The sequence below is a fragment of the Jaculus jaculus genome, chromosome 5 (genome assembly GCF_020740685.1).
Source record: "Jaculus jaculus isolate mJacJac1 chromosome 5, mJacJac1.mat.Y.cur, whole genome shotgun sequence".
In the NCBI taxonomy this organism is placed as follows: domain Eukaryota; kingdom Metazoa; phylum Chordata; class Mammalia; order Rodentia; family Dipodidae; genus Jaculus; species Jaculus jaculus.
Genome location: NC_059106.1, coordinates 39,039,322 through 39,062,403, shown reverse-complemented (window position 1 = coordinate 39,062,403; position 23,082 = coordinate 39,039,322). Strand labels below are relative to the sequence as shown.

Below are 23,082 nucleotides of genomic sequence, written 5' to 3'. Positions count from 1 at the left end.
TGGATGGAAGGAAATACCAGGCAGACCAGGAGAGAGGGTCTTCTATAAAAGACTCCCCAAGAGGTTGGGGAGATGGCTCAGTGGTTAAGGTGATTGCTTGCAAAGCCTGCCAGCCAGGGTCCAGTTCCACAGTACCCACATAAAGACAGATGCACAAAGTGATGCATGCATCTGGAGCTTGTTTGTGAGGGCAAGAAGTCCTGGCTTGTTCTCTCTCTCTCTCTCTTTCTTTCTGTAAATAGATTTAAAAAAAATTTCAGTAAAGGCTATCCAATGGGAGGAAGTTCAGCTCAGGGAATGGTGGTGGGGATAGAGAGGGTGGGGACAAGGGACAAGTTCCAGTCACTGCTGTTGATACCGTTCTGAAGACCAGGTAGGGCTTTCCTTGGAAGTTCCAGCTCGGGAATGGCCAACTACTGACACCCAGAGCAGAGCTGAGGGGCAGCAAGCAGAGCTAAGCCAGACTGAAAAAGCCCCACTGTCCTCCACTGGTCTTTGTTAAGAAGGTCTACCAGGACGACCTGACCAAAGCCTCCATGATCTAGAACCATCCACGCAGGGGCCAGGTCCTCTGTGGACAGACCCTGCCCACTTGCTCTGCCACTGAGGCCTCCTTCACAGTCCTGGAGGGGCTCCCGCAGCTTCCTAGCAGGTCCTTCACGGGACCCAGGGTCTCCCAACAGGCAAGTGGACCACAACGAATTTCGCGATGACATGGCCGCAGTGTGCATGCTCTCAGCAAGTGCATGTGGATATCTGCCGTACGGTGATTTTCCTCCCAGCATAGCATGAGGCCAGCTTTAAAAACGCTTTTACCCGGAAGCTATGGCAACTTTGGAGCAGAATAATACTGTGATATGAGGTCTATAAAACTATTGGTAATTCCATAGTAGATGGAGGAGGGGAGGGTCACAAGACCCTCACCTGGATTTCCAGCAATGGTTCCCTCCTGCCCTCCCCCAGCTACAAAGGATCTTGGGAGAAGCTAGATGGTATATGAGATAGAAGGTTAACTAGAGGAGGGACTCCATGACGCAGCTCCTATGAGGTCGCCATCCAGGATAGAGATGGGCTTTGGGATAAGGCAGCTGTCCCTAGTTACCCACACTCCTGTAAGTAGCCCCTCACTCTGCTCTGTAAGTAACCCCAATAAACTCATTGGTTCACCAATGTAATTTGGTGTTGTCTGCACCCTATCTGGGGTGAATAGATGCCTGTTACTGACACCCTAGGGAGAAAGTTTCATGCTATAGTGTCTAACCTGTTGGCTTCTCAGAGCCACATTGTCATCTACAAAGTTCACCTCTCACAGGACTGCACAGTAGGGTTTCAAAAAAATTTCATGGGCTCAGTGGTTAAAGGTGCTTGCTTGCAAAGCCTGCCAATCTGGTTTCAATACCTCAGCACTAACATAAAACCAGGCCAAAAAAATAAAAAAAAAAGTGATACATGAATCTGGAGCTCTTTTACAGGGGAAAGAGACCCTGGTACACCTCCCTCCCCTGCACACACGCAAATACATTTTTTAAAATAAAATTTCATAATGTTTTAAGTAAGTTTAAAATTTTGTGTTGTGCCATGTTAGTAGCTATTCAGGGCTACATGTGGCCCGTGGGTCACGGCTGTGTCCAGAACAAATAGAGCTGGAGATGCCAAAAGCAGAGCCACGGTTGCCCGGCTGCGGAGGGGAAGCGGAGGAGCAGAGGAGGGCTTGGCCCTGGCAGGGTGGGGGCATTCTAGCTGGCGATGGTTGCTCAAACCTGTAGATAGACTAAATGCCCTGGCTTGTGCCTTTTAAACGGGTGGATTGTATGGTGTGTGAATTACACCTTATCGAAGCTGTTTAAAAACACAGGGGGGAGACCCGACTCTTACCTCTCCCAGCTCGGAGGCTATTGTGAGGGGGACCTGGGTTGTTACAGCTACTCTCCTCAGAAGAGGTAGACCAGAAGCCTCCCACTCTGAGATGTCTGGGTTGGGAAGACTTCAGCTCATCCCAAAGGGCTGACAACAGGTTCCTAGCTGCAAAGGCAGGTCCCACCCACACTTATTGCCCACACAGGAGGTTGGGTGACAGAGGACAAAAGCCTAGAGCTCTGGTTGGCCCAAATCCACCACACCCAGGCTCCTCCAATAGCCCAAGAAGCCTCCAAGGCCTCCAACTCCAGACCACATGGAAGACTCTTATCACAACTCCTGAGCTCAGAGGGTTTGGCTATAGCACCCTGAGTACCCACAGACCCCGATTTCTCTCTGGTTCTAATATACTTCTCTGGGGGGCGTTGCTCCTGTGTCCACTACTGGGCCAAGAGCCTTTGAGGACCCACATTGTCCTGTGGGTTGGTCCAATGGCAGCCACTGGCCACAAAAGGTACAGGTATGTGAACAGGGCCAGGATGCTTAAGCTGCCCCGCGGGTGTGAGTGTACTGAGACTCCAAGGACCCTGCCATAGAAGGCCAAGCACCTTGTTCAGAAGTCTGGATCCACATACAGAGAACGCCAGCCCAGGACGAGTCAACAAGTCACTTACATGCACCAGCTCCTTTTACACATTGTGTTTTGTTTTACAGTATTAAAGGTCAAATTCAAGAACTCTCACCTGCCAGAAATTTGCCATACCCCTGAGCCACAACTTTGCTCTTCTTCCCCCCCTTCTTTTTTCACGTAGCCTAGGCTGGCCTCAAACTCTCTATGTAGCTAAGGATGGCCTTGCATTTCTGATCCTTCTGCCTCCATCTCCCAATTGAATTGAGCCTGGGGTTCAATTCCCCGGTGCTCTTGTAAAGCTGGACGTACAAAGTGACCCCTGGATCTGGGAGTTTGTTTGCAGTGGCGGGAGGCCTTGGTGCATCCATGACCCCACTTTCTTTCAAGAAAATAAATGTTATAAGATAAAATTCAGAAATCCATTTGTAGTTTGCATTCTACAATTGTCACTCAGTACTCAAGAGGGATAAGGACCCTGTGGGCCCCGCATACACAACAGCAAAGTGTGTCCACGGAACCCACACATCCTCCCACTGAAAGTCACCTCAGTGCCTTGCATCACCCAACAAGGCAAAGGCCACACAGATGTTATAATGCATTGTTTATGAGGTAAAGAAAACTGCCCGTGCATTTGGTAAAGACGTAATTTTTACAAATATTTTGGATTTCTACTGAGGATGTGAAACCCACAAGCAGAAAGAAATGAATGACAGGGGATCCCACAGGCACAGGATCCCACGGACACAGGATCCCACCTTCTCTGTCCTCTGAGTGGTGTTGAACTGGACCCTCAGTGATCTCATTACAGAGTTGGCTTCCTAAGATCTTTGCTGTGCTAGCAAACTAGCAGATGAATTAATTTACTAGTTAATTAATGGGATGAAAATATTGTAAATCTGGTGATGGCTGCACACATCTGTGTGATGGGCAGAAAGACAGCTCTCTTTGGCATGGCCATCCAGAAATGAGGAGAGGAGATGAGTTGGGCTCTGATCTGAGTCTCTTGTCTTCCAGGGGAACCCCAGGCCCTCAGGGAAAGGCTTCCCTGTTGTGGCTGAAATCCTGGGCAGGGCTGTAGTTCTTCCTTTCTACAGGAAGAGAGGTCAGGATAGTGGGAAAAGGCAGCCTTCACCAAGCTCCATCCCGATAACAGGGTGTCACAGGCCTCTGGGCAAGGTGCCCAGCCTCCCTTGCTCAGAAGAGGCAGGGTCCAGGCCCATGGCAGCAAGGTTCATATTTAAACTTGTCCACATTCTTCAATGATTGGAGGCAGGTGCCAAGGACTTAGTCATTGAACCAAACTAGAGAGATAGCATCTCCATGGAGCAGCTCGGCAGGCAGGCCCCCAGCACAGAAGTGCAGAAACATCAGTTGGTCAGGCAAGCCTGAAGCTCTCTAAAGACTCCTACGTGGGGCACTGGACTGGGCCAGTAGGTCATCCTGTCCCATGATTAGTGGACAAGGCCAGTCCCATGCCTGCTGTCATTCCTACACTCCCAGGGACAGTTTTCCCTTGCTTTGGTCATAGTGTCTATGATGTTCCCAGAAGATGGCAGGAACCCCACTGACCATGAAGTATGGGTGACCTATATCAGGTCCCCTCCTTCCTCCTGAGCTCAGGGGAAACTCTCTTCTCATCTTCACTGCCTAGGTCCTACTCCCACTTACTGGCAGGCTGCTGAAACAGGGGACCCTTACAAGAGAATCCTAAACAGGCCCACACAGAAGCCGAGGGGTCCCCCAGAGTGAAAACCTCATCCCCATCGGAAGTCCAGGTAAGACCCTCTTGGCCGCAAGGAATAATCTGGGCAAAACCTGGACTTTTTCAGTTTGTTTTGCTTTCAATGAGAACTCCCAAGATAGTGGGCTAATTAGGACATGCCCGGCCTGCGGCAGCCCACATGTACCTACATGTGTACTCGGGGCGCCTGGGCACGACCTAAGGAGGCTACAAAGAGTGAGAAAGCCATGGAGCCAGCATGGCCTTCCCTCCAGTGTCTACGACCCGTAGGGGACTCCAACGCTGGGTTAGGGGACAAGAACTCTGTGAGGGAACCTGGGCTGAAAGAGGCCCCTCCCCAATGTCTGTGTGTTTCACAGCACTCTGTCCAGAGAGAGTGGAACCTTCTGGGGCCACTCATGCCTCTGCTGGACCAGCAAGCCTCTGGGACACTTCCCACAGCCCATCATCCATTTGTGGGAGCTTGATCAAGGGTCATATCTGCACGTTGAGGACACAGGCGGCTGGGGAGCCCTTGTGAGTTCCACTATCTGCCTGCTGATACCTCACCCCAGCCTCAAGAGCCTCTACTTTGGTCTTCACCTGCAGATCAGCTGGGTTCTCTTTCTACATAGCCAGTCTTGGGTTTTAATTCTGTTTCCATACCTTCTCTCGTTTGATCCTCCCTGCCCTGAGGTGACAGTGAGTCGGTGACCTTGCCCAGTGCAGGAGGATTTTGGAGCACAGGACACATAGACCCTCTGCTGGAAGGTAGCTCAGGAGCAGAGGGAGGAGTGGGAGAAGGCTAGACCTCAGTCCAGCCCCGTAGCCCCCAACCTGTTGCTGTCTGGATCCCAGTCCCATGGCCTTGTACCCTGTGCTGGCTAAGCTAGGGTGAGAGGGATATGTTCCCACAGGTGGGCTGGAAGTGGCACATCATGCCACCCTCAGGAACCAGGACACTCTACTGTCCAGATCCAGAGTGGGCACTGCACACACCGGGTGGACCCTGGGGGCAGAAGGCGAAGGGCATGAAAGACCTCCCAGGGTCTGGGAGCATGGAGCAGAGCTTCAAACTCCTGGGCCTCCATCTTCTCCTTTGCAAAATGGAAATAAAATCAACATACAATACATAGAACGGTTGAGTGGGATGGGGAGATCCTGAAACGCAGGAAGCCAGGGCTGGAGAGATGGCTCAGTGGTTAAGGTGCTTGCCTGTGAAGCCTAAGAACCTAGGTTCTATTCCCCAGTACCCACATAAGCCAGATGCACAAGGCGGTGCATATGCCTATTTGTCTGGAGCTCATTTGCATTGGCCAGAGGCTCTGGTGTGCCCATTATCCCTCTATAGCTGAAATGCAGAAAGCTGTGGCTGTTCACTGGGATGAATTATCTTGGTCCAACCATCAGGACACTGGCACTCAGGAGTCCCTTCATCATGCACACACCACTGGCACAAAGCCCAGTGAGAAGGGATAGAGGCTACTTGTCCCAAGAGGAGTCGGGCTGGAAAGCAGGCGCGCAAACTCAGAATACAGCTGAAAAGAGAAAGGGGGCTCCAAGGAGGCAGCCTGCTCTCCCTGGGCAGCAACTGGGGCCTCTTATTCCTCAGTGTGTCCCCGTACAGCTACCTAGCAAGGTACTGGTCAACCAGAGACATTTGGCTGACTTAGTGAGACCCCCTCAAGCTCCCCCACAGACCTTATCAGACAGTCCTGCGTCCTTCAGAGGCCTCTAACAGAAATGGTCACACATGTGCTAACCCCTGACCCTGTTAGCCCCAAGCGGTGCCCAGGGGAGAGGCCCTTCCTGTAGACAGCTGCAGCGCGGGCAGGACCTCACCTAGCCATCCTTCCTCCTCCACCTAACTAGCTAGGTAAGACCTTGTTACCTGTCATACCCAGCCAAGGAAGCCTTTGTCTTTCTGCCCATGGGCCAAGCTACCCTAGGACTTTATGCTTTCACCTGCAAGGTAACATTTTACATGTTAACAGATCTCAAATAATATGCTCTTAGATGCAGATGGACAATAAGCAGCTCTTCAGTTTGGGAGCACGTCCTCTGGCTCTCTCTCCAGCATCCATGACTGCTTTTGTCAGATTCCAAAGAGTGAATATGCCCAGAACTTGTCAACAAGGGGCAAATGTATGTTTCAGCATCACACACAATAGTTTGCACAATGCTGATTATATTTTTAATTCTTTAAAAATTCATTTTATTTATGAGAGCAAGAGAATTGGTGCCTCTAGCCCCTGCAATTGAACTCCAGACATGTGTGCCACCTTGTCCGCTTGTGACTTTGTGCATATTTGTCACATTGTGTGTCTGGCTTTCATGGGTTCTGGAGAATCAGACCTGGGTCCTTAGGCTTCACAGGCAAACACATTAACTGCTAAGCCAGCTCTCCAGCCTGATGGTGATTATTTTTATTTTATTATTGTTATTTTTGTTTTTTTTTTTCTCGAGGTAGGGTCCCACTCTAGCCCAGGCTGACCTGGAATTCACCATGTAGTCTCAGGGTGAACTTGAACTCATGGTGATCCTCCTATCTCTGCCTCCCAAGTGCTGGGATTAAAGGCACACACCACCATGTCCAGCTAATGGTGATTATCTTTAATTTTTTAAATTTTCTTATTATTTTTACTTATTTGCAGAGAGAGATCAAGCTGGAGTATGGGCACACCAGGGCCTTCTTGCTGTTGCCAATAAACTCCAAATTCATGCACCACTTTGTGCATCTGTCTTTATGTGGGTACTGGAGAATGAGCCTGGGTTGTCAGGCTTTGCAAGCAAGCACCTATAACTGCTAAGTTATAACCCCAACCCCACAATGGTGATCACTTTTATAATGAAAATGGTAACCAAAAAACAAAAAAACCTGCCACGGGCTGGAGAGATGTCTTAGAGGTTAAGGATTTGCCTATGAAGCCTAAGGATCCAGTTTCAATTCCCCAGTACCCATATAAGCCAGATGCACAAGGTTGTGCATGCATCTGGAATTCATTTGCAGTGGCTAGATGCCCTGGTGTGCCCATTCTCTCTCTCCCCCACCCTCAAAATAAAGAAAGGAAGAAAATATTTTTTACAATTAAGGAAGATAATCCCAGCCCTTGGGAGGCAGAGGTAGGAGGACTGCTGTGAGTTCAAGGCCACTCTGAGACTTCATAGTGAATTCCAGGTCAGCCTGAGCTAGAGTAAGACCCTATCTCAAAATACCAAAATAAAAAAATAAAAAATAAGGAATAATAATAATAATAATAAACTCTGCCAGCAAATGTAAAATGCCTCCAGAAGGCCCAGGGATAACACTCCTGCCCATCTCTGATCTCTTTATAGGTTCAACCTGTTGAGGACCTGCCTCCTCCTGGAAGCTTCTCCAGGTGCCCCAGTGCTTCTAGGCTCCTCCTCCCACTTATCTGGGTGCAGGGCTATCTCCTGTCTCCCTCACCTACCCACGCAGGACCCTGAACCTTCATGGGACCTCTCTGCCTCAGTTACACGGAGGTGATGCGGGTAACTGCACTGTGGTAGCAGGAGTCGGTCTAGAGGACTATGAGCCGAGCACGGCATACAGGAGGGTCCGTGGCTGGCTAGGCTTCCCTCCTGCCCTCCCTGCCGTCCCAGGTGGGCACAGGCCCCGGTTCTCCAGGCATTGTGTTTCTGAGAGGGGCCCCTTGCTGAATTATGCAGATCTCAACCGGCAGAAGGAAGTGAAGCCCAGTAACCAAAGTGCCCGTGGCTGGCCAGTCCCCAGCGCAGAGCCGTTGTAAAGGGCTTCCCTGGCAGGTCTACCTCAGCACCTCACCCCCCCCCCCCCCCAGTGAGCGCATTCTTTCTGGAGGGAAAGCCCCTTCACACCAGTCACACGTGAGGCCATGGCTGCTCTGACAACTCCCCTGATCCTGGCCCTGGCCAGCTCATCTCCTTTGCCACTTTGGCCAGACCCATGAGGGTCATACCAGGGACCCAAGTGCCCAGAATGGAAGGCTTCTGAGGTGGCCTCGAGGTCAGCCCAGTGTCCTGATGCAGGAGGGAGGGAGAGTGTTTCCATAGCCTGGTGCAAGGACAAGCGGAGAGCCCCAAACACAATCCCATCTACATTTACCCACGGCCTCAGTAGAAGATCTTGTCCAGCTTCTACCAACCCTTCTTCCTTCCTTCCTTTCTGCTTTCATTTCCTTCTCTCTCCCTCCCTTCCTGCCCTCCTTCTTTCTTGCTTTCCTCTCTCTTTCCCTCCCTTTCCCTTCTCCCTATCTTGGTCTTTCCTTCCTCCCCTCAGTCTTTCTTTCTCCTTCCCTTGTACAAACTTTGCTGAGCCCCAGCCCCTGCAGGCACCCATGCCGGCCTCACACAGGACCCTTCTCCACCTACTCTAGTAAGGCCTTTCTCCTGGCCTCTAGGGAGCGCCCTACTATCTGCTCCCCTTTCCCTCCGTCAGCTCAATTTTGCCTTCCCTCCACTCCAGGCACTGCTCAGGCTCCCTTCCTGCCTAGAAGTCTGGACAGGCTGGCCCTTCAGGAAAGGCCACTAGAAGCTGAGACCCGATGAGGAAGGAACCACATCTGTCCCTCCTGCATGTCCAGCCAGTGTACCTCTTTCTGGACAAGTGGCCAGGAAGGGGACCAGGTCACAGCCTGGGGCTGGACAGGGAATCAGAAGATTTAGGTCCCAGCCTTGGCTTTACCACAGCCTTGCTGTGCGTACCTTTCTTTGTGGGAAATGGCATTTGGGGTCTTCCCTGGTTTCCTCATAGGCATCCAGTTAGGATAGGAACTGGGGTGAGGGAATTGCTGCCAGAGCCCTGAACACTCAGGTCCCGCCTAGGCTTCTCTGGCCTGCCTCAGTCATCTCGCCTTCCACTGCCACTCCTCCGTGCAAGGCCCCAGCGAGGACTCGCTCCAGTGGATACTTGTCCTACCTTTCTCTGGCATATTCTGTGCCCCAACTAGAGTAGCAGCTCTAGGTAGAGGCTGAGAAGTGTGTCTGCTTGTGGACAGGGTGTGCACAAAGTGACCCTGACCACAGTCGACAGAAGCAACACGTGTGGAGATGGTCAGAGGTTTGCAGAAGCGTGTTCGCCCTCAAGCCCACACCCCAAGGCCAATGTCACATGTGACCTGTTCTGAACCCCATGGGGGGGGGCGTCCCCTGCTTCCAGAACACCAGCCGAGGCTATGGTAGATGCATGTAAGAACCAGAAGGCCTCTGGATCCCTGGCCTTCTCCTGTGGGCAAGTCTGAGCCTGGGCGCAGCCTCACCCGGGGTGAGTGACTGACAGCAGCCTGGCCCTGAGCAGACAGTCATCCCTCCCGCCCGCCTGCACACTAGCTGGAGACCTCCATCCCGCCAGTGTTTCCCACAGTGTCTGTGAGCCTGTGATTAAAGGGATGGAAATGCCAACAAGATGTGACTTGTGCATGGTGGGGGGGACGGCTGCCTCCCTGGAGGTATGCGCTCATCACCCTCCTCTCGCCCGCTGAGGCAAGGCCATGCCCAGTCCCATGCCAGGGCCATGTGGAACTTTCCATACCTTACACCCAGGAAATGTGTCCCCAGAAGTCCTGCTCAGCTGCCAGGCAGCATGTGTCTGCGAAGCTGGGCCACTCCTACCCTTGTCTCCACTGGGCCTTGAGCATCCCTCGGCGCCTCCAGCTTGCCCTCCTCCCCTCAACGCTGCCCATGAGCAGCAATGGCCCACAGGACTTATTAAATCACCTGAACACAACCCCATGAGCAGGGGTGGGGGGGCTTCTCTGGGAAGGATGTGGGAAGGGGCACAGCTCCTGCCAGTTCCTCTCTCCTGAGCACTTTGCTGTAACCCCAGAACATGATATCCTGTGTCCATGTATGTCTCTTACCTGCCCACCCATCTGTCTGTCTTGTCTGCACATGGGACCCTGTGTGTGTCAGCTGAGGACACCCTAGAGCCAGTCACTGAGGACCTGCAGACGCTTCCCAGTGCTTAGATCAGCGAGGGGCAGAGAATGAACCAGATCTTAATGCGTGGAGTTCAGGGCCCCCCGCAGTGACAAGGTGACCTGTGGGACAGACCATCACGGCTGAGGCCCAAAGCTGCTGCACGCTTTTGCAGGGGGCATCGCTGAGCCCTGCTTTGCTCACTCCTTCCTCCATCAGAGGGCTCCGAGCGCCCTCCTGGGAGGAGGGCAGCGGGCAAGCCAGCAGACCAGCCTGTGGGTTCAGGGGCTCGGGGAAGAGGAGGAGCACATTGCTCAGCAAGGAGGCAGAAGCAGGTTTGCAGGCAGGTGGCAGCAAGAGGGCCCTGGCCAGAGGACAGGCTAAGGACAAGTGGGGCAGGAGATGGCTGCACGGTGGTCAGAGTGCACAGAACCCTCTGGGGCCAGTGGACAGAGGTCAGCCCAGGTCGCCAAGGAGCCCTTACTCGGGAGTAGTGGAAAGTGGCTCGGGAAGTGTCGGGTGCTGGGTGGACAGCATTGGGGCCCTGGGCGGGTACAGAGGCAACAAACAGAGAGTTTCAAGGGTCAAGGATTGACCCAGGGTTTCGGGCTGAGCAGATGGTGGAGGAGACTTTCTGCTGGCTGAGATGAGGGAATGTCACCCAGGTGGGACACAGGAGCTCAGTTTTGGATTAGTAAGGTGACATCTCACTAGCTGACAGCCAGGGACAGGAGGAGTGGGGACAGGAAGCAGACCAGGCATGGGCAGGAGGGGCCCTGCTGCAGATCCTACCGGATCAGGCTTCAGGGCAGGTCTGGAATTCCTTCAGACGATCCCAGTCAGGTCGTCCCCCCAGTGGCACTGCCAACCCTCTCCGTGTGGCTGGCTGACTCCGGTCCCTTTCCTGTCTTTGCAGCGTCTCACTTTTCTACACGTCTGCTCAGAACCTCACATCCCAGGCCTCTTGGTTTCCAGACTATTCTTCACATGTCTCATCCTACAGCACAAATGCTTAACCCCTTCCCCTCCACAAAGCCACCCCCCCAACCAGCCTTGACTTAAGGACCACTTGTGTCCAGGACTGTCAGCCCCACCCCCCTGCCCATCTGACACCCACAGCTGAGTGTCCACCTAACCACTCCAGTCCATGTGGCCCAGGAATTTTGCTCACTTCCCATTTGGAATTCCATAGCCTTTCTGGCCACCATTTCAGGGCTCCCAAGGGAAACCTTGTCCTTGTCCTGAAGTCCTTTCCTACCCTGTTCCAAAGGTCCCCCCAAACCTTGCCTCACACCTGACTCCTCCTATCACCTCCATGAATCTTATCTGAGCCATCAAAGGATCGACTTCCTCCTCCTCCTTCCTATCTCACCAGGCTTTGAGGATGGCATTCTCTCATCTTCCACCTCCTGCCTGTCACCACTCTCTCATCTGTGCCAAAGCTGAGACATAGAATGCCCAAATATTACTCCAAACCCCCCAACCAGCTTTCCAGCCTCAGGACAAAACCCTCAGGATCCCAACACATGCTCCTTCTCTTGCATCCAGCTGTGCAGCGCATCCTGCCCAGAAACCCCAGTTCCTCACTTCCTCACTCCACCTGGCCTGCATTCCGGCACCCTCACCTGGACCATTCCAGCCACCTCCCAGCTCCTAGCCTCAGCCCTGCCCTCCAGTGGCAAGTTTCCAGCATTGCACCAGATTTTCTATAACAGGTCAGCTCTCTGCTCCATGACCTCTGTACAAAGTAGTCACCTAGCAACTCCTTCCTTCTGCATCTGGTTTACTTTTCCCGCCTGGGGCTGTCCCTCAGGCCCTCCAGCCCAGAGGCTGTGCTTTCCGCCCAGGGAAGCCTGCCTCCTTGGGGTGTACTCCAGACCTGGAAGTGGGAAGATCTTTCATGCTGTCTTTCACAAAGACACACGACATGGACACACCACTGTTTAGTGATGTGCTGAACTGAAAGAATGGGAGACCCAGCAGGCCCACTGTTCATCATGAAGCAATAACACAGCTTTGCAGTTGAGAGGGCTGAACCCCTATATAGAAGGGACAGAAGAGAATAGCCAGGGCACACGATGCAGCACAACAGTATTGTGTGCCCATGTGCGCGTGTTGGGGAGTGGGGAGTAGAAATCTAGGAAGAAGTCCCAGTGTGGTGGCGCACGCCTTTAATCCCAGCAGAAGTTGAGAGTTCAGGGTTTCAGGAGACATCCAGTTAGAGTATGTCTATTTCACTGCTTTTTGCTGTTTTGTTGTTGTTTGTTTGTTTTCTTAGGTAGAGTCTCACTCTAGCCCAGGCTGGCCTGGAATTCACTATGTAGTCTCAGGGTGGCCTTGAACTCACAGCGATACTCCTTCCTCAGCCTCCTGAGTGCTGGGATTAAAGGCGTGTGCCACCACGCCCGACTCAGTGAGTCTTTCATCTGGTCTAGAAGATCAGTTAGCATGGTCCTCAGTAACTTCCTGACTACACATGGGCTCACTTCCACTGTGCTCTGGAGGACCAAGCCCCACTCCAGCATTGCCTTAGGACTGGGCCCTGAATTCAGACATGTAGGCTCAGGACAGGGCATCAGACTTGGGACAGGGCATCACATGGCTAAACCCACCTAAGACTCTTCAGTCCTCAAAGTGAGGAAGGATGGTGGGGAGGCAAAAGGAGGAGAAGGGAGGAGGCGGCGGGAGGAGGAGCATGCATCCGGTCCCTGAGGTCGGCTTCTCCGCACCTCCACCGACAAGCACAGGGCTTCCACAGCCTCAGCCAGCAGCTACTCTCACGGACCCACAGCTCAGCAGCCGTGAAGATTAGCACCAACCTGCCTACGGAGGAGAACACCTTGACTCAGTAGCGGTTGACATCACTACCCAAAGCCACAGCTACACAGCACCAGAGACAGAGCATGATTCCATGCTCTGAACCCCAAATCACATTGCCAGAAAAATCTAGCAAGGGCTCAGGCAGTGTTCTGCAAGTCAAATGCTTCTTTCTGGTGCCGGGCTTGCCTGTGGGCTCCCACCTGGCTGCTTTACTAGGACAGTGACAGCAAGGGGCAGATGAGGGGGACAAAGTCATCCGCACCAGTGACGCCCACCGGCTAACTTAAAGTTTAAAGCACTGTAAGCCAAATACCACAAAAGATTCTCTGATGCAGAAATGGGGAAACTGAGCCACCCAGCCAGGGCAGAATGACAGCTCGGGCCAGCTGCTGGAGGAAGAGACTCTGGGGCTGCAGTAGGCCCTGGACTCCACTTCTATAAGAGGCACTCGGCGGATGCGGATGGGACGAATGACCGAGCCACAGTTGTCCTTGATCTGGAAGCAGGATGACATGGGCAGTCACTGCTGGGCCTGAAACTTAGCGGCAGGCTGTTGCCCGTGGCTCCGTGTGGGGAGGGAACCTGTGTGGAGCTGGACAGCAGTCCTCCAGCACCTACCAACAACCCCAGGGAGGGCACTTGTGCCAAAGTGTGACTCAGCCTCTGCTAGTGCTGCACGTGGGTGATGCCCTCTCCATTACATGGTAGAGGTCATGCCAGAGCCCTCCTATCTCCAGGCTTCCCAGCTCACCAGCCAGAAGCTCCCTCTTCCACCTCAGGCTCCACACGTGACAGACACATGCCCTGGAGGCCAGGAACCCATATTGCCTCTGATTGAGTGTGGCTGTCCCTCAGGGGAGACCAGGCTAATATCCACTTCTAATAATGACTCACTGGTACATAAATGAATCAATGAACAAATAGGTAACAGTCAGAGGAGGGAAGGACACCCTCTCCCTGCCGTGTTTCAGGTGCAAAGATAGGGCTGGGCGCGAAGCTGGTGCCCTAGTCAAGATGCATAGACAAGTCACTTGCCCTTGGAACCATGCCAGGTCACCACACACACTGCCACTTCTCTCTAAGTCCTGCTGATGACGCACACCCACAGGCACCAGCACATGTGCACCTGTCCCGGCACAGTTAGTTGCTTATACACACATGCACCCTCATACCCATGTTACACAAGCATGCCTACACAATAGTCACACACCTGCACATGTATGCATACACATGTGGTTCACACGTACTTCACACAAGCACACACCCTTAGTGACACATGCTTATACATATACTCACCTGCATGAGTATACCTGTGCACATTCAACACACCCATGCACATGTGTTCTCACACTCAGGTGCACACTGGTGTGTTCACCCACAAGCACTCACACACACACACCCCTCTCTGTCACAATCATCCATGTGCTCCATTCACACTGAAGCCACAGCTCTCCAAAGAGCCCTGGTCTTTCACAAATACCTTTGTGATTCTCCACCCAGGGCTCTTGTCCTGGGAACACGCGGACCCTGTCAATCCCCCACTATCCCTTGCCCCCATTGCCGGGTCCCCACAGGGCATAAGTAGCACTCCCTTAAAGGGAAGTGGCCCTTTGCAGAGCGGCTGCACTCAGCCTTCCACTTGCTCAATTAGCAGCCTGGTGCCTGCCGGACCCCAGGGACCTGGCAAATCTGGAAATGAGCCGAGGTCTCTAGGGCTCAGGCCAAGCACAGGTTGCTGCCCCATCTGCCCCTCTGCCCGACTGAGAGGGGCAGCAGAGGCCTCAGGTACAGTCTGCCGCTCATCTGCACCCAGCTCTCACATCCACACCAAGGGGAGCCCACGGGTATGAGAAGCAGTCATCTGCTGTCAGGTAAACAGATCGTCAGGCAAAGATGCTCTTGGCAGGGCGGGGCAGCTTCACACCGAAGCCCAGAGCAAACATGATTGGGCACACTGAGCTCCCAAAAGTTGGACAGGCAGCTCAGGGACCCCCAAGGCAGGCCAGAGCCACCAGCCTCAAAGCCAAAGAGTTTCAGAAGCCCCCAACTCACAGGGCAGGGGCGGCAGTTCTCCCAGTTCTAATCAGACACTGGCCCAGTCTCCGAATACAGCCAGTGGTTCCCAAAATTACTCGGAAATGACCTAGACTCTGCAGAGAGTGCCCAGCCTCCAGCCCAGGACCTGCCTCCAGCTTCGTGGAAACGCTTCCCTTCCTGCCTGTGGTCACTCCAGCTAACAACAGACGTCCAACCAGGGGGGCAGGTGAGAGAATGACCTTCTGAACTCCTATCGTGGCCGACTCCTTCAAGACTCCCACCCCTGGAAAACGATGGTGTCAGTTCCCCGAGTGGACTCTGTGCTGGGCACAGCAACCTACCGTGGCGAGATGCCGCATGGGGTCACCGACGTACAGCATGCTAGGCTCCTGGGGGTCTGCACACGCTGGGGAGCTGGTGTGCTGCAGGACGAGGCATGGGTGTGGGTAGCTGGGCAGGGAAGGGGCAGAGTGGTGATCGCCCAGCGGGTTGTACCGAGGGGGCGAGGCTCCGTGGCTAAGGAGGCAGGAGCCGAGGATGCTCGGGTGCATGTGGGCTGGGGGTTGGCATTCTCGCCCTTCCCATCTCCCTTAGTTCTGTCAACTGGCTGCATCCAACAACAAACCCCGGGCCCACCCCTTTATTCCTCATGACTATTCATCTCCACAGGGCAGGCCTCAGCTTGCCCAGTGATGTGTTGGACTGCACCAAGGAGGCTGCGTGGGGGGAGGAACGGGCAGGGACGTGGGGTCAGTGGCCAGCTTGGGGCTCACACCCTATCCTGATGATTCTAAGCCACCACCCAGAAAAGGCTCTAAAGGCTGCCACTTGTAAGTAACCTCTACCCCTGAGCATGAGGGGCTAGCCTGGCCCTAGAGACCCTGGTAGCCAGGGTTGTGCCACCCTGAGGGGAAAGATGGTGCTGCCAGCCTTGGGAGGCCCAGGTGAGTGAACCTCCCTCCTATCAGGGAACTTGGGGCCCACAGGGACCACTCCAAGTACTGGATGGAGGAGAGGTTTACAAGCAGGCTTGCATCCTGGGGTCTATGGGGACCTGGGGACAGGAATGAGAAGCCCAGAGCCCTGCTGGCAGACGATGCCTTATTCTGACCCTGGCCAAACTCAGGAGGCACGGACATGCCACTGCTTTCACAGAGGGGCCAAGGAGTGCCTCATCATGGCCATGGTGCCCCTGGTACAGCCAATGGCTCTGCCAAAGCAGGCGCCTAGTGGGTCTTACAATGGTCACCACCGCTTCCTTTCTGGGGATGTCTGATTTTGTGCTCTGTTTCAACCACAAAATCACCCCGAGAAGGGGAGTCTGAGCCCTCTATTAGGCAGAAGTATATCCTATGAAAGTGGATGCTGAGCTGAGCTTCCAAGTTCCCCAAAGCACAGCAGCGTGAATTCCACAGTGAGCGCTTATGGATGTGTGCACAGCTGCCGAGACACTGTGAACACCATTTCCTTCCAGACTCTTCTTGCCAAACTTCAAAGCCTTCTGCTCAGAGACCTCTGTCCCAGGTAGCTGACAGCAGCTGGCTTAGACGGAAGGAGGCTAGCCTGTAGTCACTCAAGGAGTCCAGAAGTATCACCAAACCCTAGCACCCAGGGGGCACCTCAACCCACTAACAGGGCCTGGGGCTGGAGACCCCACTCAGGATTCTGGAGTCCTCAGAGGCAGCAGAGAGAGAGACCCAAGCCTGTGCTCTGGGCACCACATTGGCCTGAATCCCATAATTCCACGTGGCCTTTCCATGGCTGGCTGGCTGTGAGCTCCCAGCTGTCTGGTTTGCATTGTCCAAATGAGAACACTAAAAATCTCATGTGCTATTGAAATTGGGAGGTGGTGTTCTTTGGGGAAACACCCCTGGGGGTGTTGCTGGACCAGTAAAAAGCTTTGATGGGAACTGCAGCCCTCTTCATGGATGGAAGTTGGGAAGCAGGACCTGTGGACCCCCTCCTCAACCCTGTAGGTACAGCCAGGCCCACTGTAAAGAATCCTGGGACAGGTGCCTTTTGGATCCAGAACTGAGGTTGGAGCGTGCATGCCCTCCTTGACAGCATGGGCTGTCGGGCCCCTCGGCAGCTCTGGGCCCTCACCTGGTCAAGGGAGGGGGGGGGGCAGTCTTATGGCGCTGCTCTTAGGAATCCTCCAAAGGGGCGAGCAAAGGAAGACTCAGAGAAAGAGCGGGACTGACTTCAGCAAGCGCTCCAACCTCAGAGGAGGTGCCTGGCCTGAGAGCTGCCCGCTCCGCTCCACGCTCCACCCCTGCTGCCTCAGCGAGACGGCACATCCTTTTAGGTGGCCTGACCACATCGCCCCAGGTGGCTCCCGGACTGTCTCAGGGGGCCCTCAGCCTCTGTCTGTCTGTCTCTGACTCACTGGTCTGGGAGCTCCACCCAGCTGGCCACAGCAGCAGAATCCTCCAACAAGCGCCTGAACTGCTGAGCCTTCTTCCAGCCCTAGCCATGGATCCTCAAAGCAGTCTCCCACGCCTCCATTCCCGTGCCCTGTCACCCTGGGCGGGGGAGCAGCTTACTGAGTGTGTTGTGCCCTTTTGAGACTGAGCGCATCCTGCGCTGTCCTTGCTAGACAGTTGGCTTTGTCCCCACTTTGCTCTCTTCTCCAGAGAGCAGGAGCTGGGGTCTAGTTGAGTTCAGTGCTAAGCACCCAATGACCCCTCACCACCAAAGCCTGTCAAGAGAAGAGCAGCCCAGAGCTCACTAGGGATGGTGGCTTGGTTGTGTGTGGGGGGGGCAGGAGTCCTGAGTGGACCAGGCCCCTGCCCTGAGTCCAACCCCACTCCTTCCTGTAACTGCTCCAGGAAGTGTCTTTTTCTGCCCAACTCTTCCCTCAGACTGGCTCCTGAGGACGCGCACAGGGCCCACACCTGTCCTACTCCTGTTGAACTGAGGAACATCCCTTCCCCCAAACTGGGAAAGCCTCTCTGGGTCCCCTCTGGGGTCTCAAGGCGTTCATCCTGCTGTGGGCCACATGGGCAGCTCCACAATGTACCTTCTGCCCTGACTGATTGCAGCCCCACCCCCGCCTCCTGTGGCCCACCTGCCCACAACAGCTGTTGCGGGAGAAAGGCGCCAGGCGAGGCGGGAAGGGGCACCAATAGCAGAGGGGCAGGCAGGGGCGGGGCTGGAGGAGGCTTTGGGAAGGAGAGGGAAGGAGAAAAGAGGGCAGAGACCTACAGCCATGCCTCTTCCTTTTCCTCGGTTGCCACCATTCTCTTTCCTCTGAATCCTAAGAGATGGCGCAGCCTCGGGCTTCCAAGCCTGCCCTCATGGGGTCCAGGGGGACACTGGGAATCACAAGGAGAAGGACTCGCCCAAAGCCCAAATCCAGGAAACAAGATTAGGAGTTCTGTCCCCAAAGTCATGTCTCCATTGCCCCTCAGCACGTGACTGGGGGCTTAATCTTCCCTTCCATCTTCCCAGACAGTGGGGGGAGAGGCTTCCCAGACCCTGAGAGAATCCAGGGCCTCTCAAACATCTCCCTTGCTGGATAACCCCGAGGCCCCAGGAGGCCAGGGATTGGGCCAGCCTTGGTTATTTCCAGCCTCGGCCTCTGGTGTGGGTCCCTCAGCCACCCTGCTCAGCATGGGACAGAGGCTTCTCCAAGTCTCTCATCTTGTGGGATAGGAACATATTCAGTTTTATTCTATGAGACAGTGTCTCCCTATGTAGCTCAGGCTGGCCTCAAACTCAAAACCCCTCTGCCTTTGCTTCCTGAGTTCTGAGATTACAGTCTTGTGTCATCCATCACACCCGGCTACGAGGTTCTATTTTGGAGCAAAGCCTCTGCAAGCCACCAGGGTCTGCAGCAACAGCCAGAACTGAAGTCCACTGGCAAGAGCAAAGACCTTCCCAAGAAGGGACAACAGAAGCTCTGGGACCCAGGCCCCCCTTGGCAACTGTTCAGGGTCTCCAAGGAAGCAGCACTGTAAATCCAGGGCCTCCTCGCTGCCCTCATCATCACACCTGGCACCTGGCACGTGTTCCCTGCAGGCTACACTTCACACCCCGGAGAGCTTACAATCTGCCAGTCTCCTCGTTTTACAGATGGGGACACTGAGGCCCAGAGGATAAAGGACCCTGAGGGCTGCTCAGGAAGGCCAAGTTGGCTGTGACCCTAAGAAAACTAGCCTCAGAGTTCCCATTGCCCACACACCCACTGCCAGCCCCCTGGACTGTGTGGGATGTTTCAGTCATGTGGTCACAATGACCTGCTGAGGCCAGAGAAGCTTATGGCCTTCCCCACCATAAGCCACCATCTTGGGCTCCTTGAAGGACCGTTGGTGGCCCACCTGCTCCTGTCTACCTCATTCTCTTTAACCCTTCAACGTGGCTTCCTCGGTGAGGCCAGCAAGGTAACAGGTGGTCATAGGCTGAGGACCCAGCACTCCCTGAACCACAAGGCCAGGTGAGCTAGCACCCAGCACCCAGCACCCAGGAGGCTATGATTCTCCCAATCCCTCTCTGTTGTAGGCCCCACCATCACCCCAACCTCACAAACATGGACATGGAGTCTCAGAGACATGTGGGGACTTGAACCAACTGGTTGTGCTGGTCTCTGCCAACTACTAAGGCAGTGGCAAAGGATATCACAGAACTCTGAATGTTGGCCTGCCTGCAGCTGGACCTGTCACCCAACAGGAAGCAGCATGCTCACCCAAAGTCCTCGAGACACCACAGGTACCACCACAGAGGACAGATGTACTAGCTGCTTAAGGAAAGCACCAGCCTGAGCCACGCCACCTTTGCTGGTTTGTCCTGGTGTTTGGGGGGGCAGGGGAGTTGTCCCAGCACATAGGGACAGCCAGATGCCCACCTACACAGAGCAAACCTCCATGGGGTGCGTAGGGATGGGCTCACAGGCAAGAAAGGCTCATTCTGAGCATGTGGAAGGCAGGGCTGCCAGGAGCCCTTGGCACCTCAGATCATGGAGCTGCCCACTGGCTGGGGGCTGAGACTGGATGGTGTCTCTTGTCCTGGACTCAGCCAGGGATGGCATGGAGCCCTGAACCTGAGGCAATGCGGGTTCCAGGAGTGGCAGCAACACTTGGGAGCCCCTACCCAGTCCCTGTGCCGAGTGGACCCAGCTTCTCTAGCACCTGGCAGCACTGTGTCCTGTCTGTCCCCTAGCTGGAGTGTGAAAACCACACCTTGTTATCCTGTCCTGGGGCTTCAAATCACTCAACACTTGGGAAACTGGCCGCAGCAGGGTACCCCGGCTCTGAGTTGGGCTTCCTTCTGGGCTGATGTTCCACTTGAGAACAACATCATATGTGACCCAAGTGTGAGCTCGTGGCACGTGCAGCCTCCTCCCTGCACTTGTGCAAGCAAGCTCTCCTTCCAGTGTCCAGCTAACCTTCTCAGAGGCCACTGACCTCGACTCCCGAACTTCAGACTCTGGACACGTTGGTGCACCATTCAGCCCACTGCAGGTTGCCCACAGCTTTTCTCCCAAAACCGCAAGCGTGTGCCCTGTGGGCTGTGCCTTGACTACCATAGCCTCTGCAGGCCAGCACTCTGGCTGTGCATCCCCTGGGCATGCTCCCTGTACAGTCTGCTTACATCATTGTCTCTCCAACCCCCGCCCCCCATCATGAGCCCATGAAACTTGAATCAACCCTGGAACTCATTAGCCTAAACTCTGTGATCACCTTATTTCTACAGCAAGCAGCTCATAGCAGAGAGGCTGCCCTGCGTCTGGCATGTTCAGGAGCACTAGAGCCCGACAGCCCAAGTCTTCCTTTGCCTCACATCATCAGTCTTTGCTCTTGGGACTGTCGGGAGAGCTAAACTAATGGCAGCTCTCCTGAGGGGCTGGGTAGCGGGGATCAGATGAGGTCTGCAGAGGGGAGGCCCACCAGCCCTGGTTCCAGGGAATCCCCAGCTCCAGAAGCTGAGCTGTGCACCAGGAATTTCACCCATGGCTTTACTACAAGGCATGTCACTACCTGACAGAGCGGGCCCCTTGTTTGTGGAGGCGCAGGGCCCCACCCTCGTTTCCCTCTGTGGGAGCAGCGTGCCCTGGCAGGTGAGGGCTCGTGAGCACCCTGGACAACATGCTCACATTGGGCATCCTGAGGGCCAGAACATCCCCAGCCTCAGGGGCCTAGAACTGTTCTCTGCTCTCCCACAACGCAGGTCCCCCACTGGGCAGGTCATGAGGTCTCCAAACACTTGCCTTCTCAGACGGGGCAGCTGGGGCTAGGGGTGGTGGCTTCCAGAACTCTCAAATCTTTGTGCAAGATCCTCCATTCTTGGAGCCTGGTGCCAAACTCATGGTCCTTCAGACACTGATATCCAGGAGGGGGACATAGATGGGGAGGGGTTAGGTCTGATCCCCAAGGAGCATCAGGCAGGATAGGGGTCATCCCAGGGCAGAGCAGAAGACAGAGTTTCACCTTCTTGCTGCGCTCTGTAAAGCCACCCTCTCTGGTAGAGTTCCCAGTCATCCTTTCCCAGCATTACTTCCATTTCCTCTCCTACAGAATGAGAACTCCCAGGCGCTAAACAATGGGGAGCTACTTACACTGAGCTAGACTCTGGCGGAGGGCAGAGGCCAGGGCCAGACAGACAGAGCCTCAGGGAGTAGATGTCTTAAGATTGACATGTGACAGACTCGCCACCCCACCTTCTCCTTGACCTACTGGGACTGCCATTGGCCAGGACATAGGCTTCTGCCAACAGACCTTGTACCAATTCTGTACCCTCAATAGAGAGTAGATAGTGGGATATGGTGCCTCTTGCCAACCCAGTTCTGCCTCACGCTACTGTTCTCCGGGCTGGAGCCCCATGATTCCCTATTTATTGATAGCAAAGGTGGCTAGGGCCCTCTCTGCACTGGGGTGAGGAAGGGAGCCAACTCCTGAAGAGGGGCTTTAGCCCCATACCCTCCCAGTCTCTGAATCCCTGGCTCCCCTCCTCTAGCACAGAACCTCATCAGGTGCTGGCAGGAGGAGGCTGTCCCCCAGACCCACACAGTACCACCCCAGTGCCTCTGCCACTGACAGCGTGCCAATTCAGTTTGAGTTCTGTTTACCCTCGTGCACTTTCAGAGTCTCTCTAACAAGTCCCCACATGCGGCCTCCCTGACCTTCCTGCCCGGTGGAATCTCAGTGCCTCAGTGGTCCAGTGAGGGAGGGTGCTGAGGGCATCAGGACCTCCTCAGGGGTAGGGAGTGTTACACCTCCTTCTTTTTTGTTTGTTTGTTTGGTTTTTGTTTTTAGAGGTAGGGTCTCACTGTAAACCCAGACTGACCTGGAATTCACCATGTAGTCCCAGGATGACCTTGAACTCACAGTGATCCTCCTCCTACCTCTGCCTCCCTAGTGCTGGGATTAAAGGTGTGCGCCACCACGCCGGGCTACAGCTCCTTCTTGTACACACCACTGCCCTCCCTCCAACTCCTGCTGCTGTCACAGCCTGGCAGTGGTGGCCAGAGAGAGAAGCAGGGATGGACTCCCGCCAGCCACCACGGTCTGCCCTCTTGCCAAGATGAGCTCCAGGTAGGATCCTGAGTCACTCGCAGGCCAGCTGCTTGGCCCCAGCCTCATGAAGGAGGAAAGCTCCTCACGCTGGGAAGGAAGTGGGGCTTCTCCCGTAGGACACCCCTACTCAGGCCAAATGTAGGGACCCGTCCCACTGCTTTGCACCCTGACTTGGTCCAAGGGCAGGGGTAGGGGGTGGGGGTGGGACTTGGGCCAATCCAAGGCACAGGGATGTCTTAGACAATGAGTACACCAACAAGAGGCAGGCCCACTGGGCTATGGGAAATGAAGGGTGCCCTCTCCACAGCGTCAAGGAGTGCTGGAGAAGCCCAGCACCCTTTACTCAAAGGGAAGAGATTGCTTGAAAACAAAGCTAGCTGAGGGAAAGAAAGGGACAAGAAGAGAAAGGCAGTTGTGAAGCACCAGATCGCACCATACCTGAAGGTCTTCCCACCACCAGACCCCGCTGTATCTGGGCGCCTTACTGTTGCACCCGACCACACTTGAAGCCATTCCTACCTCTGGGCTGGCAGTTAAATGAGATGCTATATTGCATCCTTTGTCATATGAAGTGTGCTGATAAACACATA

At 54.5% G+C, this 23,082-nt stretch overlaps 1 protein-coding gene across 5 annotated transcripts in view; it reads right to left on the bottom strand.

Annotated features, from left to right (window-relative positions):
• Tp73 (tumor protein p73) overlaps window positions 1-23,082 on the bottom strand; it is a 92,814-nt gene that overhangs the window by 23,949 nt on the left and 45,783 nt on the right. For 2 of the 5 annotated variants that reach the window (XM_004657706.2, XM_045150860.1), the window contains exon 1: window positions 15,323-15,579. The exons of the other annotated variants lie outside the window; for them this stretch is intronic. In XM_004657706.2, coding sequence (XP_004657763.2) covers window positions 15,323-15,532 — 210 coding nt within the window. In that variant the 5' untranslated portion in view covers window positions 15,533-15,579. Of the gene's footprint in view, window positions 1-15,322; window positions 15,580-23,082 lie in introns of those variants that run through there. 5 annotated transcript variants of the gene reach the window in all.